Genomic DNA, 23615 nt, shown 5'->3' with positions numbered 1-23615 from the left:
CAGACAGGTGGCCACACCTGCCCAGAGGCTTTAATACGGCCTGCAATTAATTACATCTAAATACGGAACCTGAGCCTTATCAGCAATTTAGGCATATTGATCTAATATGTCAGTAGCTCTGTACAGTCCTTCAGTCCTAGCTTTAGCAGCAACTGGCCCAACTTTACCTTCTTGTCTACCTCCAATAATCAAAGATGGACAGGAGACTGACTGTGTCTAGTCCTGATAACCTCTCCATCATCAACTTCATATATTGCTGTCTTTGACCCAACCTGACCTGTCCTTTTGTACCACCTGTTGGGTTTGTGGCAGGCTGCAACTCAACCCCCTCTGCCATTCCAGAGGCAAAGGCCTGCCAAGGAATTAACCGTGCACCCCACACCAGTTTGTGACTAAGAAGCATTTGCCTAACATGTGAATGACTCTGCCCCAACAACACTGCCTGTCCTGAGACACTGATCTAAAATGGGATTACCAGTTTCCACTCCAGCACTGCAGGCCTTCCAGAATGAAGGCAAATGTGCCTCAGCACGAGTCTTTCTCTTTAATGACACAGTGAATGCTTGAAGAGCGATCTAGCAAAAGGCTGTGCCAGAGATAGTGGGTGCTGTTGGTTGTGCATGGCCATCAAAGTGATTTGACACCGATAAGTTGCAGTATTCAAATTCAGCCTATGCACAACATGTACTAAATTTTGGGCTATTCTTTGTTTTCATTAGTTGCATGGATGTGTCAAAATGACTCAATTATCCTGACTAAGGTATACAAGCTCCCACAAATCAACGTCAAAGAAGAAAGTATATGCAGATAAGAGACTGTTGCTTTTGAGTTGTGCTGCGGCTCAGAAATGTTTGATTTGACACCTGCTTTAATAAGTATGGTAACACAACATTTTGCAAAAAATGATACTCTTGCTTTACACTAGGGGACATTCTCAAAGCTGAACAAGCCTTAATTATTATATATGAAATATAACTGCTCTGTTAGATTCTTTCAATTACAAAAGCGTGACGAGTGAAAGTAGGTGACACTTATTACCTTATGACAGGGATCAACAGAGCAAATCTCACTAATGTCTAGGTCATGCAATGACATCAGCAGCTCTGCCCGTAGAGTGCAGTAGTGCACATTGCGTGTGCGAAGGAACAGGGTACGAAGAAACTGAAGCACCATGTCGTACAGCTTCACGTTCTTGCCGATCATCTGCGTTAGCTTCTGGACCACCTAAAAGCATGCAAAGGAGAAATATAAAAAATACAAGAGAACTCATCAGAACAGAAAACATAGGTCAAACATGAATGGACACACCTAAGGCACACAGTAAGGAAATGAAAACCATTTCTAGATACTGTGCAAAGCAAGGCCACCTTGTGATTCCTCAGAAGAGGGCAAATATGACAAATACTCAGTACAGCTATACCAACAAATTGTCATTAAACACCAATATTAACTGCTGCTAATGGTCTGTCTTGCTCTTCATTTTTACATGTGGTAGCAGAAATTATGACCGGTGGTGGCTGCTGCAATCCACATCCTATACTACAATTTACTCAAAGCTTGCAACAACCTAGTGACTGGGGAAGATGAGGTGTTAAATGAATGAACACCATAATGACACTGGTGTTCTGATTTGGTTTGGGCATTCACCTTAAGTCCTAGTAGTCTCTTTATTAGTAATTCCACACTCAGAAACACAATACCAGGAAAATCTACATATGTTACAAACTCTCTTGAATAATGTCAAAGGCTTATGGTTGACTGCTACACTCAAAATGTAACTCTGGTTATTTGGTTTCCTGTTGGGAAAGAGAACAATGAGGGCATGAAGGACAGAAGAGAAGACCTTGAAGGTGAAGAAGAGTACTATGCATGAGTAGGAAAATACAAGAAAGAAATGGGTAAGTACATTTATGGCGATGTTTGGAACTATTTTAGAAAAGAATTGCAATGCCAATGGAATGAAGTGCAGGGTGTTCTTCAGATCAGGCCAAAGATGGAAGACAAAAGATGGATGTGAGGAAACGAGTGGAAAAAGTGGAAACAAAACAACAAAATTCAGAGTTGATGGTATTTCCAAAAATATGTAAAATTGCCACCTTGTCGGTGACTCCCACCTCGCCCTGGCGTCTGGTCTTTGGAGAAAGGCTGAAAAAGTTGTGCAAGACAGACAGGTCACTACTATACAGTATGTTCTCCTTCTCAAGAATGTACTGTTTAAGCAGAGGGGACACTTCATCACCATACAGGGCCTGGTTATCCTGCCAGATCTGACGCTTCACTTCCACAGCGCAAGCCTTGTACAACTCCTTGTCTGCCATCACCAGCTTTAGCTTTTTCTCAGGAACCTGAAACAGTTAGAGCACGGATATTAGCACACATAGTTCTTCTACAGACTAAACACTATCTAGCACAGTCGACCAATTTCTAATCAAAATATTATACAAAAGCTCAATAAAAAGAGAAACACCTAGCAAACATTTTCCAGGGGAATTATTTTAGGTAACCCCATTCATCTTCAGAAGACTATTTCTTTTCATTCTCCAGATCAATCTCATAAGCACCACAGTAAATATACTTGATAGCAAACCAACTGAAGAAATAGTAACTGTGTTTCTCAACACGAGTTAATAATTGTGAGGCATGGCACAATGTTAGGTGTCAATGACGCATAGTCAAGCAAATAACTTGAGATCTCTTTCTAGCACAATTGTGGCGCAATCATAAGTGGCCATTGGGTCAGAATCTATACACAAGCCTTTCCTCCAAGAGCCGCTTACAGCTTCAACAGAAACTCACAAAGCCTCCAACAAACAGCTGGCCCTTCCAGTCGATCCCTTGTACAGCTTCCTGCAGACATTTATTCACTTAGCAAAAATGTGAAAACAACACACTGCTTCTGTGGCCCACTTAGCCACTGCCAGTAGCTCCTTCACTTACCCGAGAAGGAGTGTTACACTACCATTACTGGGACCTCTACCCATCATAATGGGACCCTCACAGAACCAGCAGAACAGTAGCCCCAAATGGAAACTCTTAGCCCCAGCAGACCATTAACCACACCAGACTTATTACTTTGTCCCCATAGACCCTTTACATAGCCGGTTAACACAACCAGTTTCCACAACTCCAGGAGACTTATGCTTTCTATGAGTTTTACAACACAATGAATTTACACTGTATCTATATTTACACCCTGCAAGCCCGAGATAACATCAAGTCAGTTAGCAGATCCATTTTTGTACCTGCTTTTACCCCTTGAGAAGAAAGAGGGATGTACGTTTGCCTCAGTAAAGAAGTGCCTCGCTACAGGGCAGCCACAATTCTAGCAAGAGCAGTGCTGATCCCTAATTAGGTATGTTGATCCACACAAGGACAGATCGTTTTATACAAAAGTGTGGGTCTGACAAAGTTCTTATATGCATAGAAGGCCCTGCGAAGAATGCTTGGAGAGAAGAAAAAGGTCCTTAATTCCAATACTATTTTTTCACCAAGACATGGTAGTCTTTACTGCATATCTCAACCTCCATGTGGAATACTAGAAGGTTTTTTTTTCAAGATACACCTATGTGTACATCAATTTTAAATGTCTGGGAACTTTACCTGCACAAAAGAAGTCGAAACCCACATTTGACTTGATGTCATACCCATAAATAATTTCCCAACACTCACAGAAATTGCATAATCCCGTTTTGCTGTTTTACTGTGTATTAATAGATGTTATTAAATGAGTTACATAGTTTCAGCTTTATTATCTTGTCGACAGCTAAAAAGGCACTGAAAACACCCAGCCACTTCGCACACATACACCACAAGTCTTTGTTTAAATCAGCATCCTCTTTGTGAGAGGTAAGCAAGAACTGAAGGCTAACTGCAATCAGGAGTCATTGCTACCTGAACATTGCAGGTAGCGTCCTAACATCTACAGAAAGAATGTGCTAATTAATACAGAAAAATACTTTTACTAAAACTAGAAATTTTAAAAAGGATAACTAACTATTTTCTCAGACACATGGCACACTTGGGCATCCACTTTGGAGTCAGAATCTACATAACCGCGTCTTGTAAATGTGTATTCTGATCTATAGGACCTTGTTGAACAAATCACTGAAATAGGCAATTTTGAGAGAAATTGCAGTAGCTTCATTTCCACTAGTTCAGTGAGACCAAGATCTTCACAACATTGATTTATTTGCTCTTTTGGTAGCATTGTGTTATGTGGGCACAAGTCAATAGAAACATTTTGAAACCACTGTCTCAATATGGATCTAACCGTAAAGAGCCAACTGGTGCGACTATTGTACGTCTGTTTTGCCTAGAAGTATTTTAATTCCCTCGTCATGCCTAGAATGTATTTTTCAACTTGTACGTATGTTGCAACCGGGAGCAGTGACTGAAAACGAATGTTGATTGATGCCAGGTTTTGGATTGCTCTGGTGAATAACCAGCATCTTCTCCTTTGGTCATACCAATTAAACAGACTGGTTGCTAGGGTGTGTCGCAGTGAAGGGCACTTTTCCAGCAGTGGTAAATGGGGCTGGTTTCTACTTGGGGCATAACACAGAGTTAGGAAACCATCTTTCCTGCAGCAGAAGAGGAAGCAGGAGCAGGCATAAGGGAGTCATGCTCATAAACACCTTGTGCCTTCCATACATTCATTAATGCATGCATGTGTAGTGCAAGGAGCACCGTTCCTTGCCACTGTCTAGGTATGTGTTCACATTTTCACTGACTATAACAGGCACTGGCAAAGCTAACAGGTCTCACTTTTCAGTGGTGTTACCCAAACATTTAGCTTTTCTAATGTTTTTTGCAGATGGCGGATACGCACCAGCAAAAACAACAACAAACAAGCATTTGCAATGCAATAGGTCTCATTTGTGAGAGTTAGAGCTATTTGCATTGTAAATGACAATGTCTTACCTCTGTGTTTTGGTTTGCAGAGTGGTTGATGTATGTGGTGTGAAGTGGAATTATGTGGGTTTCTATAGGAATTGTTAGTTGTGGAATTCTGTGGGGTGGAATTATGTGGTGTGTTGTGTATTTGTGTAGTGGAATTATGTGGTATGGTGAATAGACAGGGGTGAGGGCTGCACAGGATAGAAAGGAATATAGACAGGGATGAGTAGTTTGTTCAGGAAGTGGTGAATGAACGAAAGAGGTGTGGAAAGTGTGTGAGAAAGAAGGGGAGAGCTAGTGACAGATGCATAAAGAAGGAGCACCTGTGTATGCAGAAGACACCCTAAGAAGAGGAAGAGAGCGTGGGTTTGAGGGATGGAAACCTTGAAAAGGCACAAGAAAGAAAGTGTGCTGGAAGACCTGAAGTCAACCACAAGCGAGAGGTGGGACAGTGAGTGAGAGCGAAAGAGAGAGGGTATTAGAGTACAGGGAGAGACAAAGAGAGAAGTGGGAGGGGCACTGTGGGGGAGGAAAGAGGCGTACCAGGGCACAGCGTGAGGAGGTACAGGAAGCAGAGTACAGAGGTGAGTGAAAACAGAGTGACAGCTTCTCAGAGGACATCAGCTATTATATATTGTGGGACGAATTCCTGATTGAAATAAAATTCTATGAAGATGTGATTAACTTCATGATGTATTACACAGAAGTTTGAGGAGTAGTGATGCAATATCGAAGTTATTTATAAAAGCTGGTGCAGGCATCCTTGCGACCGAGAGGAGTTGACTCTTTGCCCTCTCAGTTGTGGCTGCTCGTCACTGCATGTAATTTCTTTATGCGATGGATGCCTATCCATTTGGATGCAGGCGGGGCCCATAATTCCCGTTACGTGCCTTATTGAGCTAATGGTTGCCAGCTTTTAGTAAGCATTGTTCCATGGCTCAAGGTGGAAAGAATCAAGGAGTCATTGTCTGTAACGCACCACATGCAACTATCCTGAATGCCATGCACATGGACTCTTGGGGTAAAAATAGCAAAATGTTTAAAGCAAGCCAAAGAGCCTGCAGGCGGGACACAAAGTGATGCAGGGAACCAATCAGTATGTGTATTCAATCAGTATTTGAAAAGCGCATCTACTCACGTGTGATGGTCTCAAGGCCTGGGGGAGGGAGGGGGGCATGAGGGGTGGTGGGGGGGGGGGGGGTCAGGTGGGACAGGGAGGGGTGGACTCATCCAAAGAGCCACATCTTAAGGTTCTTGCTGAAGATGGTGAATGGCGGACTTTGTCTGAGGTGCAGGGGGAGGCCGTTCCAGCTCTTTGCTGCAGTGTAGGTAAAAGTTTGTCCTCCGGTGGTAGTTTTGCAGATGTGAGGGACGGTCGCCAGGGCCATCTGGGCAGAGCAGAGGGATCTGGCGGGGTGTGGAAGGAGAGTGGTGGTTCAGGTAGGCTGGTCCTGCGTTGTGTATGGCCTTGTACGTGTGGGTGAGAAGTTTGAAGGTGATTCGCTTCTCTACCGGTAGCCAGTGGAGGGTCCTCAGGTGTTGGGAGTTGTGTTCTCGGCGAGGGATGTCCACAATGAGTCTGGCGGCAGCGTTCTGGATGAGTTGAAGTTTTTGATGTTCCTAGTTGAGGTGCCAGCGTATCGCTTGCTTGTGACTAAGGCGTGGGTGACTGTCCTGTGACAGTCTGCTGGGATCCATCTGAACGTCTTCTAGAGTTTGCGGAGTGTGTGCCAGCAGGAGGAGGTGACAGAGTTTACCAGGCGGGTCATGGATGGGGAGGAGTCGAGGATGATTCCTAAGTTGCGGGCATGCTCGTTCGGCTCGGAGGGGGCGGGGGCTGAGATATGACACAATGTTCATACCGTGGCTTCTGATGATGGCAGCAAGAGGGGCCATGTATACGTTGAACAGTGTGGGCAGGAGTCAGAAGACCCTTGAAGATTGGGTGGTAGAGCCTGCCCTCTAGTGATGATCCTCAATGAATTTGTGACAGCCTCTTTTGCGTTACGTTATCTTATGCATATGGGCTCAGTATAATCCCTGGCCGGCCTAAAACAGTAATTTATTTGGGCGGGCAAACGGAGCATCGTGGGCACTAAGGTTTTTGTTCACACCTTATAAAGCTAACCCTCTTGGGAAACACTGAAGCCCTATTCCACACCATCACATCTAGTGTCGCCTACATGGCAGATAAAGCAACCTTCTCGCCATGCCTGCCAGAGCCATGTGCACGGCAACCTTTTTTAACCCCATATAGGCCTTGAGCCAACCATGTTATTTGTACCACTTGGGGGGATGGGTTCTCATATGATTTATTGGCGAGATATGGACGCCTAGAGATGGAAAATATGTGAAAGCAGATCATATCTCTTTGCCTTTTGCAACTAAAATGTATTAATTTATTTTTCCAGAGCTGGTGGTGAATGACAGTGCAGTATCATGAGCACTGAAACAAGCACATCCTGTTACTCAGATCCCCAGAGTATGATTCCTTTATGGTCAAATGTCCAACATGTAGTTACGCTGACAAGCCCGCAGAACTACTCATCATGGTAAACTTTGGTAGAGGCAGCTCAAGTAAGGAATCACATTCCACTTTTAAACATTGCGAGAAATGTGGAAAGCAACACGGTTTCCAAAGTATTTCACCTCAGGAAGTGCAGGAGCTGTTTACTATGAAGAGAGATTTACAGACTATTAAGCGAAAAACTGAAGCTAGTGTCAGTGCTGATGATGGAATGAGGGAATACATTAGTAAACACCTAAACAGAAGAACATCATTAAAGTTAAACGTGTATGCTGAAGAATGTATATTCTGTGGAAAGATAAAATGCTAGAAGGGAACATCAATGGGTGAGAAATTAATCAAGGCCACAAAGCTTCAAGAGTGTGCAATCATTAATTGTGATTCAAAAGATCTTAGCAGTTTGTAGTAGGGACATAGTAGGTGCAGAAGCCCATTATCAGGCATCTTATGATAGGAACTATACAAGGTTAAAACAAAGGAGGAAGATCATTCACCAATCAAACCGATGATCACTACAAAAATATGAGAGATTAAGCATATGATGAACAAGTTAAATACATTAGAACTGTGATTATTCATAACAAAGAAGTAATACGTGTGACGGCTCTCACTCAAAGGCTTGAAACCCTCATGACACACGGAGGAATACAGGGAATAGATGAATCAACCAAAAAGCATATTAGAAGAAAATTGGGCTCGTTGACAGTCTCCACATATTTCCAGACAACCAAGGAAAATTATTGGCCCAACCTGATAGTGTCATGCTACAGGGCGTTGAAGAGAGAACTAGAGTTTGAAAAGAGAATTATCCATTTTAAATGTTAAGCCAACAGGCATTAACAAGATCATTGTTTAAACACCATTGTACATAAGAACAACGATTAAAACAAACTTGACATTGAAACCATGGCCATCCATCAGATGTTGATAAAGATTCATTTACAGTGCCTGGTTACCTTAAAAGGTCCCTATTAAGTCTTCTGACTGGAGATCCAGAAAACACAAAGCAGTCCAAAAGGGTCCCCTCAGTTATGCAATCATTCAGTCAGGACATTATGTATGCAGTCACAAATGGCTAGCAGACACTCACCACCCCCGATAAGCAATTGTTGCTCCCATATGCTGTAAAACTGCTGAGAGGCAATGTTGCAATCATTAGCACTCTAAACAGACTTGATCATGGGATTTAATACCCACAACTGGAAGAAAAAGATACTGCCTTGGGTCTTCAGAAACTTGCTGCTACCTTTAATGAGCAAATTGTTCTTTCAGCCGGCATTCAGCCTCATGTCCTCACTAACTTAGCATGGGATAACATTGATAGGCTGGAAGAGACTCTTACTGGTAAGGGGACAACTCATCAAGTTAATTGTATAGCTGTGCAGCCCAAGTTGTTTGGACCACAACCTTTTAAAGCTCCTCTCCCGAGCATTGAGATACAAAAGCAAAGAACCTTGACCACCACAAATATTGAAGAATTGTTCATGTATGTTTCAGGTGAACGAGTTGGGCCTCAGCCATTGATGACAAGTACTGCAGTCATGCTGGAACGTGTTGCCCAACTGAAGCTTGCACAAAAATAAGAACATAATCGGGGTTGTTACAAGACAGGAAACAAGTCTCACACAGATAATACCAAGTTGGACAGGATTTAACATCAGTACTAGAGACCTAGTTAGTATATCACAGGATTGAAAGATGAAAAAATATTATAGGACGGTTGAACACAGAAGCACCTTTTTGGGTTAGATAAGGGAAATGGTTTGTAATAACAGATCAGATCTTACTCATGCAGACCTACATAAGTCACAAATTGAAAAAGCCAAAGATACCGTTACGAGAGCTGTTAGTCTGGTTCAAAGCTGGATAAACCCATTTGTTGGACCACATGACCTCATTAGTCTCTCCACAGCAAAAAAGGCATCTCAAGACATTGTATCTGACATAATGAAGGTGCATGAAATAGGTTAACAGTGCTATACAGACTGGAACGACTTGAGAATAATCCACCTATTAAGACGTTTCATGACCCAGTGAAAATGAACAAACTAAAAACCTTCACTAACATGTCCAAGAAGGCAGTGAACAGCAATGGCAGGACAATCATGATGAAAGCAGACAAAGCACTATTTGGTCAAATCACTGTGACGGCACAGAATAGGAGGAACCTTCAAAATGGCATATGTACTCTTTCATCCCCTAGGACCTTTACCATGGGCTTTAGCAATGCCAGAAGATACATAAATTCTTTATTGTGCAATTATTTAAAATCAATACAATAAAACATGCATACATGAATTACTCTCTTTTTAACCACAAAAATAATGCTTACATTAGCCACCTAATTATGTTATTAAAAATAACTATAAAAATGCATAACTGTTAAAAACACAATAAGTCTAAAGTGCAGCTCTTAAATGGGGTACCAAACTAGTTTCAGTCTGAACTAGAGGCCTCTATGAGATCCCCAAAACGAGCAAAAGTCTAATCAAGAGTGCAAGATATAGTGTCGAGCCAATTAGCCATTTTCTGTCTGTACATGACTGCACCATGTGTTATAGTAGGAAGTAGTTTACAGTAAGGATGTGGGAGTAGCTCCGCTCCGTTGGCAGAGCTAAGTTTTTGAAACTCCGCGCTCCGCAGGCCGGTGCACAAAAGGCCTGAAACAGAAGCTTTCACTGCCTACAGCACCCCTTAATGCGCCCGATCTCAGAAGAGCTAAGAAGGGTCTGGCATGGCTGACTAGTCTCGACCCTGCTTATCACTTCTAAGACAAGGTGCATTCAGGACTCCCTGGGTCATGGAACTCTGCCTGCGTGGAATTCCACAGAGTTTTCTTTCAACTTTGCACAATTCCATGTAGTTGGGCTTTGTGAACTCCACCCAGGCCTAATTTACAGCCCATCACCTATAGCAATGGTCTTAGGTCAGGGTTCACCAATGACTTACCTAGCATACGTAAAGCCAACTCGAATGAATTTGCAGCTGCTTGCAGGGCGCAGATATGAGCTGAAGTGCGGCTCCTATGGTACAACCAAACCCGCAGAAATTTGTAGGCTTCCACAAAGCTCTCCTTAATGGACTGGGCCCCACGCTTTTTCAAATTGGATGAGATTACCCTTTTGTTTTTGTGACGTTTATTTTTAGGCTACTTTATCCAGCAATAGACCACAAGTGTATTAAAGAGTCGCTGTGGCCCAATAGGAGTCTGGGCCAGGAGCACAGTGCAATCTGCATATTGTAACGATTGTACTGTGGTGCCAGCCATTTTTGGAAGGAAAGCCTTCATCCTCTCTAAATGGCTTAGCAGGTCGGCCAGATACAAGTTAAATAGGAGCAGTGCCAATATGCATCCTTGTTTTAGGCTCTTGCTAGTCCTAATATTTACTGTGGTGGCCCACCTGCTGCTGACCTTTATTTTTACCCATGTATATGTATAGAGTGCAATGATTGCGTTTAGAAGATTAGTTGGAATTGCCCAAGTCTGCAATTTTTCCCAGAGCCTCTGTCTTGAAGCACTGTCTAAAGCCACTTGGAAGTCTATACAACCTGCATACAGAGCATTTTCCTTTGTATCCATAGTTGTTTTGCTTAAGTGGGCCAGACAGAAAAGATTGTCCTCAATGTGGCTTCCCCTTTGAAAGCCTGTTTGACTAGACCGACTTACATTGATGTCCTCAGCCCAAGCTTGGAACTCCACGTTCAAAATGCTAGTGAAGCACTTCCCTGCTATGTCAAGGAGCGTGATTAGCATGTAATTCACAGGGGAATGCCTGGGGCCCCTTTTTGTGTATTGGTATAAGTACTGAGCCCCTCCATGACTCAGGGATAGCTGATCCCAGCAAGTATTGTTGGAAAAGAGGGGCCATAACCGCGGCCCATCTCATTGGGGTCCATTTATATACTGCAGCTGGGATGCCAGTTCAACCAGGAGTGCCAACTGGGCGCACTGCTTTAATCGTCTTCATTACTTGCACCGGGCTGATTATTATCGGATCTCCAGCCACAGAACTTGATAACCTCAGACAAATACAAGCTGGGGCCCACACTTTCATCTACCTTTGTGATAATGTCTTCTACCGGTTCCCTGTATAAACTTGAGACATATAGTTCCCAGGCAGATGGGGTGACATTGCCACCTGTCACCTAAGGCTTTGAGGTGAGGGTTTTTTTTAAGTCCACCTCCAGAATTTTCTTTGATCCTTTTTCTTATTTGATGCAAGTCAACCCATTTTCTTGTTTCCTCCTCCTTTTTTGATATAAAGGGCCTTTCTGTATTTTTTCCTTAACGTAAAAATCAGGGAACACAGCCACTTGTTCTCCCATTTGTTGTGGCTTCTGATCTTCTGAGCTTTATTTAGTTGTTGTTGTTTTAGGGCCCGTATTTGGCTGAAGCTGGTTCTTATGGAAGTAAGCTGGAATGATTCCTTGCAGCCAATATTTCCAATAGAAGGGCCATCCAGCTCTTTTAAAAATGAGACAGGCGCCCCCAAAGGTTTAGGTGGGGGTGTGTCTCATCCTCGATCAGAATCATCTTGAGGAACTCATCCACAAGCGTTCCATATTCCATATTTTGGGCATTACATAAAAAACTAAGGTCAAATGAGCACAAAAGCACATCTGGCCAAGCTGTCCACAATCCATGCCAGAACACCAATCCCTGCTTGCTTAAAAGGTACATTCTCCTCAGATCTTTCTAGGAGGCTGAAGACGAGGTAGGGGGACTGCTCCCACCTTTGCAGATCAAGGCGCACGTAAGGAAGTCTAGCTCCGTCCTTGTGGGTGCACCCCACTTCCTAGGACCCTAGGATCTCATACACCGACAGACAGGGACTGATGGACCGTCTCTTATATCAGGTAACATGATGAGAACTGTGAATGGACGTCAGGACCATCCTCTGCTTTCCACCTGGCTCAGTGAAAGCACTGATGTGTTTTGAAGTTTGCTCTCATCCTGGCTGCCAAAAACAACTGAGATAACCCTCAATGGCAATTGAGAATGATTAGCACAGCATCCATGTGGTAATTACTATACTCTTTAGTGCACAAAGACTTAAGCCTCAAGAAAGCTTTACCTGTGCTGTCAAGGAAGACACTTCCACCAGATGACTTCCTAAAGTAGCCCTTCTCAAGGAGAAAGAGGATGCAAACAACACAGCCCAGTAGGTGGAGTGCCTGTTGCAGACATATCTGTGTATCCTGCACATCTGAGGTGTGAAACCTTAGATACAGCTTTTTATCATTCAGTGGGCAAAGACACATGAATTGGTGAACCAAGCAATTTTGGCAGCCGGTATGTGATGCACGCTGCACACGTGGTCTAATGAATGGTAGCAGCAAAGTGAGCCACATTTACACATTTATCTGCAGAGAATGGAATTGAGTCACTGTACGTTATATATTGTCCAAGATCACACATTGAACTGCAGAACAAACTACATAACACTCTTTGTTTTCCAAACTAATTTTATAACTAGGTAATATTATGTGATTTACTAAATAGGAAGATCACACATTCAGAAAGACATTTGTCTGTACAATATGTACATAAAACAGACTGTGTAGTTCGGTTCTTTAAGTAAAATGTTTAGTTGTGATAGTAAAAGAGAAAAGCATGGAATAGGCTCGCCTAGGGGCAATAGAAATGCATACACCTTACCGACACATATGCAATTATGTATGCAAGGACGATTTAGTACACCCAGCCTCAAGGGGACACACACACTATCATCGAGAGACAAAGGCAGAAACACAAGAGGCGAATTAGCTTCCAATATATGTGTCACAACACCTTGCCGCTAGGATGAAAAGTGCCTGTTATAGATGTGTGTGCGCGGTCTTCTGAACAAATAAACAGACTCTCGAAGACATTATCTACCTGGTAAGCTTTGAACGTTTATTTCTTTTGATACAGGCACAGAAATATAGTGCGGAGTGGTCGGAACTTAGGTTCTTGTCAGTGTGAGGCTGGGTTGAAGTGCATGGAATGAGGCAGTGATGTGGTTACAGTGTTAAGTGGCTCTGGTCAGAAATCTACCTTCTTAGAGACAAAGGGTGCAGATCTGTGCAGGCGGAGTTGGAAGGCACTAATCAAAGCATGCAAACTGGGCACTGCGAGGTGCCTACAACATTCATGAAAGCTACAAGTAAAGAGCACAAGAAAGCATTTGATGAGCCAGCGGGGGAAGGAGCAAGTGGGCAAGGGTGGGGCAACATGGAGTGCGACAGATGGGATCGTAAGATACACCTCAGGGTAAAGACCAAAAATGAGGATTAAAAAAACATTTTGCTGGCACATGCGCACTAACGCATGTGCTTCAAGAAAACTGCCTGCCTGACATCTGTGTCAACGAGTGTGACATCAAGCTAACAGGCAAACAAATTCTACAAGAAACGTGGATTGTAATTCCTTTTTGCAATTACCAACAAAATAGCTTTTAAACCTGGAATGGCAGCACTCATCTGCACATTATCAGGAGCCACCCCTGACCTACTTGTGCATGTTATGTTTTAACATCAATGGACAGCCAAAAACGTTAAAACATTCAATGCATGAAAAGCGTGCATGCAGAGGGGCTGGAGAAAGCAGTGACGGGGAAGGAGCCCTGATTGAGAGTAATTATGCTGAAGAAATGAGAGAGAGGAAGGCAGACCCAAAAACATACTCTGTGCCTGTGAATGCGTCAGTCTGTAAGCGCTCTGATAGGTTAGTTAGGGTTCGCACACGCAAAAAAGTTCAACAAAAGCAGCGATGAAAACAGACCTTGGGCCTCGGGACACTGATAAGAGAAACACACGAGGAACAACAGGAAAAAGTATGTTACAGCCATTAGAAATGGAGGAAAAGTGGCAAGCACAGGATCCAATAAAAACAAGCATGTGCAATGTAATGGGTCTCGCATTTGCTCGAGTAAGAGCTATTTGCATTGTACATTATGAACTGGATATTTCTTGCCACATAAATTGAAAATAAAAAGTAAAACAGAAGTTTGCTTGCAGTCAAACGTACTAGCGGCAAAAATGCATTTATTTATGTAACAGGGTCGATGTGATGCAAAAGGCTTGACTACTGAGAGATCGTGCTGCGTAGAAAATACATACAAAAAAGTAGTCCAGGAACCATATGGAAAACACGGAGCCTCGTATGTTTTCAGTAGTTGGCCGGTGCGCTCGAGGACGGCTAAACACCGGAAAAGGAATGACTTATGCATGCCTACCACTAATGAAAACAAGTGAATTTTAAAAGGCAGGCCCACAAACCAACCAAACTCATGGGGGTGCGGTGGGTGTGGTTATAAGCCCATGGAGAGATTACAGCAGGAAAAGAGCGCTTTGCGCTCGACCCTAAAAAGGGGAGTGGGATGTAAGCCCCTTTTAAGATTTATATTGCATATAGTAGATTTCACAAGCACAGCCTAAAAAACAAGAAAACAAATGCTAGTGTTTATAATGTTATGTGAACGTAGCTGTGTAAAAATATGTGGGGGGTATTTACATATACAAGTTCAATTCAAGCTGCAGCGGTTGTTGGGTGTGCACCAAAAGTAAAAGTACCTCAACCAGACACTTACAGTTGGTACACAAGAGGATTTAGGGATGGATGAGTAAACTTTTGTTTCAAAAAGAAAAATAAGAAGGTCAAAAGAAGCCCTTATAAGGGGGCAGCGGGCAGGGTTGGTGCGGGTGAGAAATAGTACCTCAATCACGTCGGGAGCAGCGGATGGGCACTAATCATTTTAAATCAATCAGCACTTGGTTCCTGCTCCACAGACAGGACCAGAAATTATGCCATGTCTGAGGCTGTAAAGAGGAGTGCCACACAAGCCAACAAATGGTGAGCGACAGGTGGTCTCCAAGCCCTTTTCTAACTACAACAGCGTTTTGCAAGCAATACGTATGCGCTAGTGCATGCTATTGCAGGCTCGATCCTAAAAACAAATGGCCACAAAGGGGTGATGCCCTATTCACTAACATGCATCACCACATATGTGCTGACGCAGCAACCATTATTTTTTAACATTTAATTTACTGTCCCAGGATGTCAGATGACAATCTTGGGAGTGGTAAATAAAAAAAATACACTTGAAAGGGCATTAAGTAGAAAGGAGGGGCCGGGTAAAAAAAAATGCATCTGCCAGGCCCTTCAAAAAGAAACATGAATATATATAATTTTTAAAGTAACTGGGACGTAGAAAAACAGAGGAGTGTGTGTGTAGCAAATCAATGAAGCTGAGAAAGCAGTGAAGGAGGAATGTTGAACATTAAAGCAAAAATGCAAACAAAATGCTCGGAAGAGATGTCGAAATCAAAGGATGAGATTTAGGGTAGGGGTAGCACAGAGCAGGTAGGGAGGCATTTGGAAGGGAAAGAGCACATGAGAATGAGTGTAAAAATTGTGGTGCTAAAAGCAAATAAAAAAGTAGTTCTCAGCATAAGTTCTGGAAGGATACAAATCATTACTTGAAAAAGATGGTAAAGATGTTATGCTCCAAACAAAGAACAAACGCAAGAAAAGGACAGAAATCAATGAAATAAAAAGAAAGCAAATGAGATTGACAAGAAAGTCAAGTAATGACAAACAATTGGGTAAAACTCTGGAGACAACAGGTATTTGGTAACAAGCAAATCCTAAAGGAAAACATATAAACCATATAATATTTACAGAAAATAAAATATTACCCTTATGATTATATATAACTAAAATATATAGTAAAAGTGCAAAAACATCGGCTTAGTATATTAAAGTATTCATAGCAGACTTAGCTTTGCCAATATGTACCAAAAGTCCTAAGTAATTTAGGCTGGTATACACCATTTTTTAACGTATTTTAGTAGATCGTTGTTAGAGTGTCTAACTGACGGGTTTGAAGTCTGCATGCATCACCGTCCACGTGTTAGGATTATATACTTCACATAAAATATGCATATAACGTTCTTCATTCGCCATCTGGGGAATACGGCCAAGAAAGAAAGGATAGTCTGAGTAGTTTTTTTTCAATCTCCGAGTGACTTCCTCAGGTCAAAGGTCAAGTAGTATACTGAATGCTGTAAACCATTCTTGCGCATCTTTGGTAGTCAACCTGAAGGTACCACAACTTAAGGGCAGGAGAAATAACGTTTACTCCGTACATTCACCTCTTTCACTGCTTTATAGTTTTTACTTTATTGACATTTTCTTTGGTGCCACGGGTTTTTATAGGTCATTCAAATGCTCCATTAATAGCTAATGAAAGCATTCATGTGATGAGTGTGCTTGTTTATTAGTTGCTCTTTGTGGGCTAACCAAGTATGGTCAATTTTCCATACACCACTTGAAACTTAGTGGTGTTGATATTTTTTTTTTTTAACACTTTTTGGGAAAATGTTGCCACTTTGTGAAGATTGCAGTATTTTCGGCTTGCCTCCTTCGCACAAAACTCATGACTATTATGATGTTTTAAGTTGCATATATTCTTGTTACTTATAAAATGGCTCTGAATAATGTACACTTTGCACAAAAAAAGTTTCTTCTCCTAGTGTGGTATCATAGTGCATAAACAGCTCACCAAAAGGTCAATTTACAGAGAAACGGTCTATGTTCATTTCCCAGCTTAGTTAGATCATACAAGCCAACATTTCAGAAGGGAGAGTGTGAAATTAATAATCTGGAGAATGTATTCACCAACTGACTTCTATTGGAGCAGAGGCAACTTCAAGCGGGAGACACTCAAAATAAAGCCTTTTTTGATTTAAAAATAAATTAATTAATTCTGGAGCCTCCCGTCTGAATCTGGTGTTCTGGCATGTATGTTAGATTAAAATGATCTTGGTGTGCCATGAAAATTATTGTGCAGTGTGCAGAAAACATTTGGTATGGAGGTGGAAAAGTAAACAAGCAATGGCAAAGCCAATAAATAGGACTCGCCTATGCATGAGATATTGGCTTTGCCAATGTTTTTTAGCCATGTTGTACACCTGCATGGCTGCTGTTCAGCATGGCTAAAAGTTAGTGGCGTAGAGGAGAGTGGCGTGCAGCGGTGTAGAGTGGAATGGCAAACAGTAAAATGTTGTAGAGTAGAGTGGTAGAGAGTGCATTGTTGTTCGGGTGGCATAGTGTGGAGTCACGTAGTGTGGCATAAACTGGAGTGTCAGAGTAAGTGTGCATTGGTGTAGAGCATTGATACTCAAAGTACGCCCCAGGAGGCCACATACGGCCCCCTCCTGACCTTTAAATGCGCCTCCTGGTCCAATGCAGCAATGATTTGCTGTTTACTCGACTCAGTACTAACCCTTAAAAAATGTTCAATAAACAGGCAAGAATTTAAAGGTTAGTTGATGTTAAAGAAATGTAGTAACTAGGGAGTCCTGCAGCAGTTAAGTTTAGGAACACCTTCAAGACATCCTGCAGCTGTGATAAAGTTTCTTCACAATTCAAAAAGTGTATTTCATTAACATGCAAGATCGTTTCAGTTTAGTACATAAGATTATATCAGTGCATTGAGAATTTAATTTTTTTTTTTAAAGTTATTGTTTTCAAACATGAATTTAGAAACACGAATCCCCCCAACCACCCTTACAACAATGCCAATACTGAAATGAGGCACAAGTCGGTTATATACTCACTCTAGGTGGCCCGGGTTGTTACTATACATGAACATTATACCTTATTAATTCAAAGACAGGGAAAGGTTTTATACAGCACACATCCCGAAGTCATGTATTTTGAGGTGCTCCTATATATTTTAATGAAAAAGAAGGTGGGAAAGTGAAATAAACAATTGCCTAGGAACACACAATGTGGTAAAGTGGGAAAGCCAGAATTAATCCCAGGTTTTCTGGTTTCTCATTGTGCAACTCTACCACTAAATGTTTGTGCCCTACACCCACATTACTGTACACCATCCCCCCAAACCCCTCCCTCACACCCGCAACCACCACTGCTGGCATCACTGCGGCCCACAGTCACATCACAGACCAAAATTTTGGCCTCTGGGAAAATGTTTGCACCTATGGTGTAGAGTGTTGCAGAGTATGGTGGCCTAGAGTTCAGGGGCATTGAATGCAGGGGCACTAAATTCAGCGCATACAGTGCAGCGTCACAGAATGCCGTGGTGCAAATTAGAGTGGCACATAGTAGAGCGGAGTGGCAAAGAGTGAAGCGGCAAAGAGTGGAGTTGAGTGGCATTAAGTGTGTGGCATAGAGTGGTGCAGAGTAGAGTATAGTGCAGAAGAGTGGAATAGTGCAGTAGAGTGGAGTAGTGCAGAGTGGTGTGGAGTTCAGTGGCAGAGAGTGCAGAGTAGAGTGTCACAGTGGTGTGGAGTAGAGTAGCATAAAGAGCAGTGCCATAGAGTACAGTGAGGCAGAGTAAAGTGCATTGGCGTAGAGTGCAGTAGTTAAGAGTAGAGTGCATAGAGGAAAGACGCATAGTGGAGTGGCAAAGAGTGGAATAGAGAGGCAGAGTGCAGTGGCGTAGAGTGTTTCAGAGTAGAGTGAAGTGGCGTAGAGTGGAGTAGTGTAGAGTGTTATTGCGCAGAGTGGCATAGAGTGTAATGGTGTAAAGTAAGGTGGAGTGGCATAGAGGGCAGTGGTGCAAAGTAGATTAAAGTGGTGTACAGTGAATTGGCGTCAAGTGCAAAGCATAAAGCTGGTGCTACAGAGTGAAGTGCATTGGCACAGACTGTATTGGCACGCAGTGGTGTAAAGTGAAGTGCTGCAGACTGGCGTAGATTAGAGTGGCGTAGAGTGGAGTGTACAGAGTATATTGGTGTGGCCTAAACTGGAGTGGTGTAGAATGTAGTTGTGTTGAGTGGCGAAAAGTGCATTGGCATAAAGTAGAGTGATATAGGGTAGAGTGGAGCGGTGCAGAGTGGATTGGTGTAGCATGGAGAGGTTGAGACTAGAGTGCAGTGGTGTGGAGTTGACTGGCATAGAGTGGAGTATTCATGGTGCAGTAGCACACTACCATTACAGACAAAACATTTTCAATTGAAATGACCATTACATTTGCAGAGACATACTGTTTTACTAATAAGACTATACAGGGCACAGACAAAAATGTAAGGAAATTGCTTCACCTACTGAAATGATTTGTTTTGATCATATTACAGTATTTGTTTCCAACACACTTCAGAACTAACAAAAACTGTGCATGTTTTGTGTTAGAGGCCTGGTTAACTGGTTCTGTGCTGGGGACGTAATGGTTACGTCCCGCGGCACAGTGCTCCTGTGCAGAGGACGTAACCATTACGTCCCGGCACCAGAGCTCGGAGGGCGCTCCCTCCGCTGGCTTTCCCCCCACCCCCTCATGGCAGGGCTGGAAGGGGAATCACCCCCCCCTGACCTTGCCCCCCCCCCCCCCCCAGTACGCAACTGCGTGCTGACCTCATCAGAGGTCACCTCCCATCGTTCTGGAAGCATACTTCCAGCGCGATGCGGAAGAGAAATGCTCAGCATTTCTCTTCCGCTCTGGAGGAGGGGGCAAGAAGAGGCATTAAAGGAAAGGTTTCCTTTCCTGACTCTGCAAGCATTTCTGCTGCCCAATCGTGATGCGATTAGGCAGCAGAAATGCACAATAGACACCAGGGAATTTTTTTTGTGTGATACTTCATCATAAGGGGAGAGGCCCCTTGGGCAAGGGCCGCTCCCCAGGGGGCCAAATTATTTTGATCCCATTTGTGCACCCCCCCCGGGGGCTGATCAGCCTAATATATTTAGGCTGATCTGCCCCCGTGGGGGGGGCAGAAACCCCCTAGACACCAGGGATAATTTTGTTAAATGTATTTATATTTTTATATAGGGGGGAGTGACCCCCTTAGGCAAGGGTTGCACCCCGGGGAGTCAAATAATTTTTAGGTCATTTCTGCCCCAGTAGGGGGGGGAGGGGGCGGAGGGTTTGTGGCAGAAGCCACTAGACACCAGTTTTTTTTTTATACTTACGCATAGGGGGAGCCGCCCCTTAGGCAAGGGTCGCTCCGCTGGGAGGCAAATTGTATTTAGGCCATTTCTGCCCCCCTGGGGGGCAGATTGGTCTATTTTTTATTAGGTCTATCTGCCCCCCAGGCAGAGGTGTGGAATTTATTAAAATATCTACTTGTCCACGGGACAGGCTGCTTCTCAAATCTACTTGTCCTGTAAAAAGATCTACTTGTCCCTTTGGTGCCATGTAGTGTGGCGCCAAATTATGGCAGCAATCTCATTATGTAAGAGCTCTGATAATAGCCTCTCTGATTATGCCAGGGCTACTACCATAGTAGGGCTTGAATACTTGCAGTTTCAATCCCTACTGTAGCAATTTCCTTATTTTTCCACCTCTCTGCAGATCTGCATACTGGGACTGGAGGAAGCAGTAAGCAATAGTTCCAGGGCTGGAATGCCTTTGAGTCTGCAAACCTACTAACCTGCATGTTTTAAAGATTTTCACCAGCTTCTCTCTAATATTTTCCCATAATAAGAAAGGTTGGACATTTACTCCTGACAATGGCAGAATTAGAACTTCTTCCAGGGTTGGGAAGAAAGTGGCTGGTGGGAAAATGAACTTGCAAATGCTCAATAGATTTTCACAGGAGAAAATCTACACATGCGTATTTACCCATGCTAAAATACAGTTCACAAATATTTTATAGGGGTACGACAATACCATGGGTGCACTTTTGTGACTTTCTTTAAGAATTTGGGGCCACATGTAGGTAGGTTCAGATTTGCGACCCGCAAATTGCGAGTCGCAAATCCGAATGTAGGATGGTGTCCCTGACACCATCTGTGATTCGCAAGGGCTTCGCAAATGCACACCTCATGAAAAATCATGAGGTGGGTCGCAATTTGCGACCCCCTTGCGAATGGCGGCCTCACAGGGATGGTGGCCTGCTGGAGACAGCAGACCACCATGTCTGTGACTGCTTTTCAATAAAGCAGTTTTTTTTGTAATGCAGCCCGTTTTCCTTAAAGGAAAACGAGATGCATTACAAAAACGAAAAATGAAATGTTTTTGTTTCATTTTTTCAGAGCAGGCAGTGGTCCGCAGGACCACTGCCTGCTCTGAAATTTTTTTTACAGTGACATTCACAATGGGGAAGGGGTCCCAGGGGGACCCCTTCCCTTTTGTGAAAGTGTTAGCACCCATTTGAAATGGGTGCAAACTGCGATTGGTTTGCGCCCGCGTTCGCAAAACAATCCTACATTGCACTGCGAGTCGCAATTAGGAAGGGAACACCCCTTCCTAATTGCGAGTCGCAAACCCGTTTTGCGATTCGGTAACCAGGTTACTGAATCGCAAAACTGGGTTTGTGCATCGCAATGTGCTTTTTGCACGTCGCAAACAGCAAAAGTCGCTGTTTGCGACATGCAAAAAGCTACCTACATGTGGATCTTGGTCCCTAATTAGGTCTGGTGTTAACAAAGACATTTTGTTTTTATTAAACTTCTATTTCTCTCTCTTTCGGCTGGCTTTACTGTGAGTGATCGCATTCTTCTCTTCCACAAGGAGCATATTGGCACACAAAGTAGTTTTGTTCAGTGTCCGGAACAACAGTGGCAATCAGTGACGTAACGAAACTGGAGGGTGCCCCTTTGCAAAGAACATGGAGGAGCCCCCTCTCCAGACTCACTCAGGGCAGGTGCTGTGCTGAAGGGGCCCCCTGGAGGGCGGCTGCGGGGCCTTTGTTATGCCACTGGTGGCAACGTGTGCTTTTAGAGTTCAAAAACGTTTTTTTTTTTTTGCCAGTGTTTGTTACAATGTTGAGGGCCTGGTAGCTCCCACAACAATAAAGTGTTACAAAAGCCATGTCAAAACAAGACACGCATTGATGAAACTAAAAGACTTATAAAAATATGTCAGATCAGTTGGCTTTGTCAGTGTTTGTTTATTTTCATGCTTCCCATAATCGTGTTGAAAATGGTTACACTGATTTTCCATTCGAAATATTTTTGGGAAATACTAGCATGCATCAAAACATTTTACTAAATGGCACTTCATTTGCATCTAATCAGAGAGCATTCTGGGAGCATTATACTTAGCCTCATAGCCTAAACTTTTCAAACATGTGTATACATGTTTTTTTTTTTGTACTGGAACCAACGTCAGTAGTGAAGTGTGACCTTAAAACATTTATTTACAGCACTCACCCTAATAATGAAGGTTTTCAAATAATGAACCATAAATACAAGTTCGAACAGCATTATCTTTTGGAAACACATTACCTCAACTGCAGAGAGTTCCACTCTCTGTAAACAGGCAGCCAAAGGGTTTGTGCTGCAGAGGGTTTGGGCCTACTTGTCCCAAGGACAAAGTGAACATAAAAACTTGTTGCCCTTGACCCCAAACAAGATGTCCCAGGCCGCAGCCTTTGCACGTCTGTCCTATGGCTGGATGTTTACCTTCACGAGGAAATGAAAACCCACATCGAAAGCATAATTTTTATTTTCGGAGACGTTGACTTGTGTGTATCTATTTTGTGCTTTTGCTTGCTATTCATGATCAACGATGATTCATAAAGGGCTGTTCCTGCTTCCATATCAGCAGCTTGTCGATGTGCTTGTTCTTTTGCCATTGCAGCCATTAGCCTTTTCTCTAAACTGAGGGGCTCTCTCAACATGCGCCTTCTGAAGGAATCTCAAAGTCAGCCATCAATGACTCGGAGGCACATCGCTTCTTCATCATTGAAGTCACAGAATTTACAGTGTTTGAGAAGTGCATCAAGTCTCTCAACAAATTCATACATCATTACACCAGCTTCCTGTCGAGCTTGGTTGACGATGTACCTCTGATAGTTGACATTAGCATCAGATTGAACTTGGCATCCAACTCTTCTTTTATCTTTTGGTATGATGTTGCATCAGCTTGTGAGACTTTCTTTAGCACTACTTTCACTCCATCGCCAGCAAAGTTTTTAAAATATTTAATGATTTTCTTATCTTCTTCTTCAAGCACATCTAAGAAGTCATGGATCGTTTTGATGCATGCAGTCCACCTGGCACCAATGTTCTGTTTCTTCAGAACTGAAACAAAGGTGGTGGCTTCAGGAATGTAGCCGCTTCGTACTTTGTGCTTCCTCCTGTCACCATAGGGAGCATGTGCTGTTCAGGCAGTATTCTTCTTGTAAAGTAGGACTGGCAACCTCTCCAATCAACACCCCGTTACTTGGGCCTGGTTGTCCCACCCGATTTTCAAGGTCATATAACACTTTACTGGCTTGTACCAGTAAGTTTCTGTTTTCG

At 43.0% G+C, this 23615-nt stretch overlaps 1 protein-coding gene across 2 annotated transcripts in view; it reads right to left on the bottom strand.

Moving 5' to 3' along the window:
* The window catches only part of NELFB (negative elongation factor complex member B), a 147312-nt gene that overhangs the window by 99200 nt on the left and 24497 nt on the right, over positions 1–23615 (bottom strand). The window contains exons 4-5 of one of the 2 annotated variants that reach the window (XM_069241469.1): positions 2097–2345; positions 1039–1224 (exon numbers count right to left, since the gene is read on the bottom strand). In XM_069241469.1, coding sequence (XP_069097570.1) covers positions 1039–1224; positions 2097–2345 — 435 coding nt within the window. The remainder of the gene's footprint in view (positions 1–1038; positions 1225–2096; positions 2346–23615) is intronic. The other variant, XM_069241470.1, reaches the window with a different exon arrangement.

The sequence above is a fragment of the Pleurodeles waltl genome, chromosome 6, assembly GCF_031143425.1.
Source record: "Pleurodeles waltl isolate 20211129_DDA chromosome 6, aPleWal1.hap1.20221129, whole genome shotgun sequence".
In the NCBI taxonomy this organism is placed as follows: domain Eukaryota; kingdom Metazoa; phylum Chordata; class Amphibia; order Caudata; family Salamandridae; genus Pleurodeles; species Pleurodeles waltl.
This window is presented reverse-complemented; position numbering and strand designations above follow the sequence as displayed.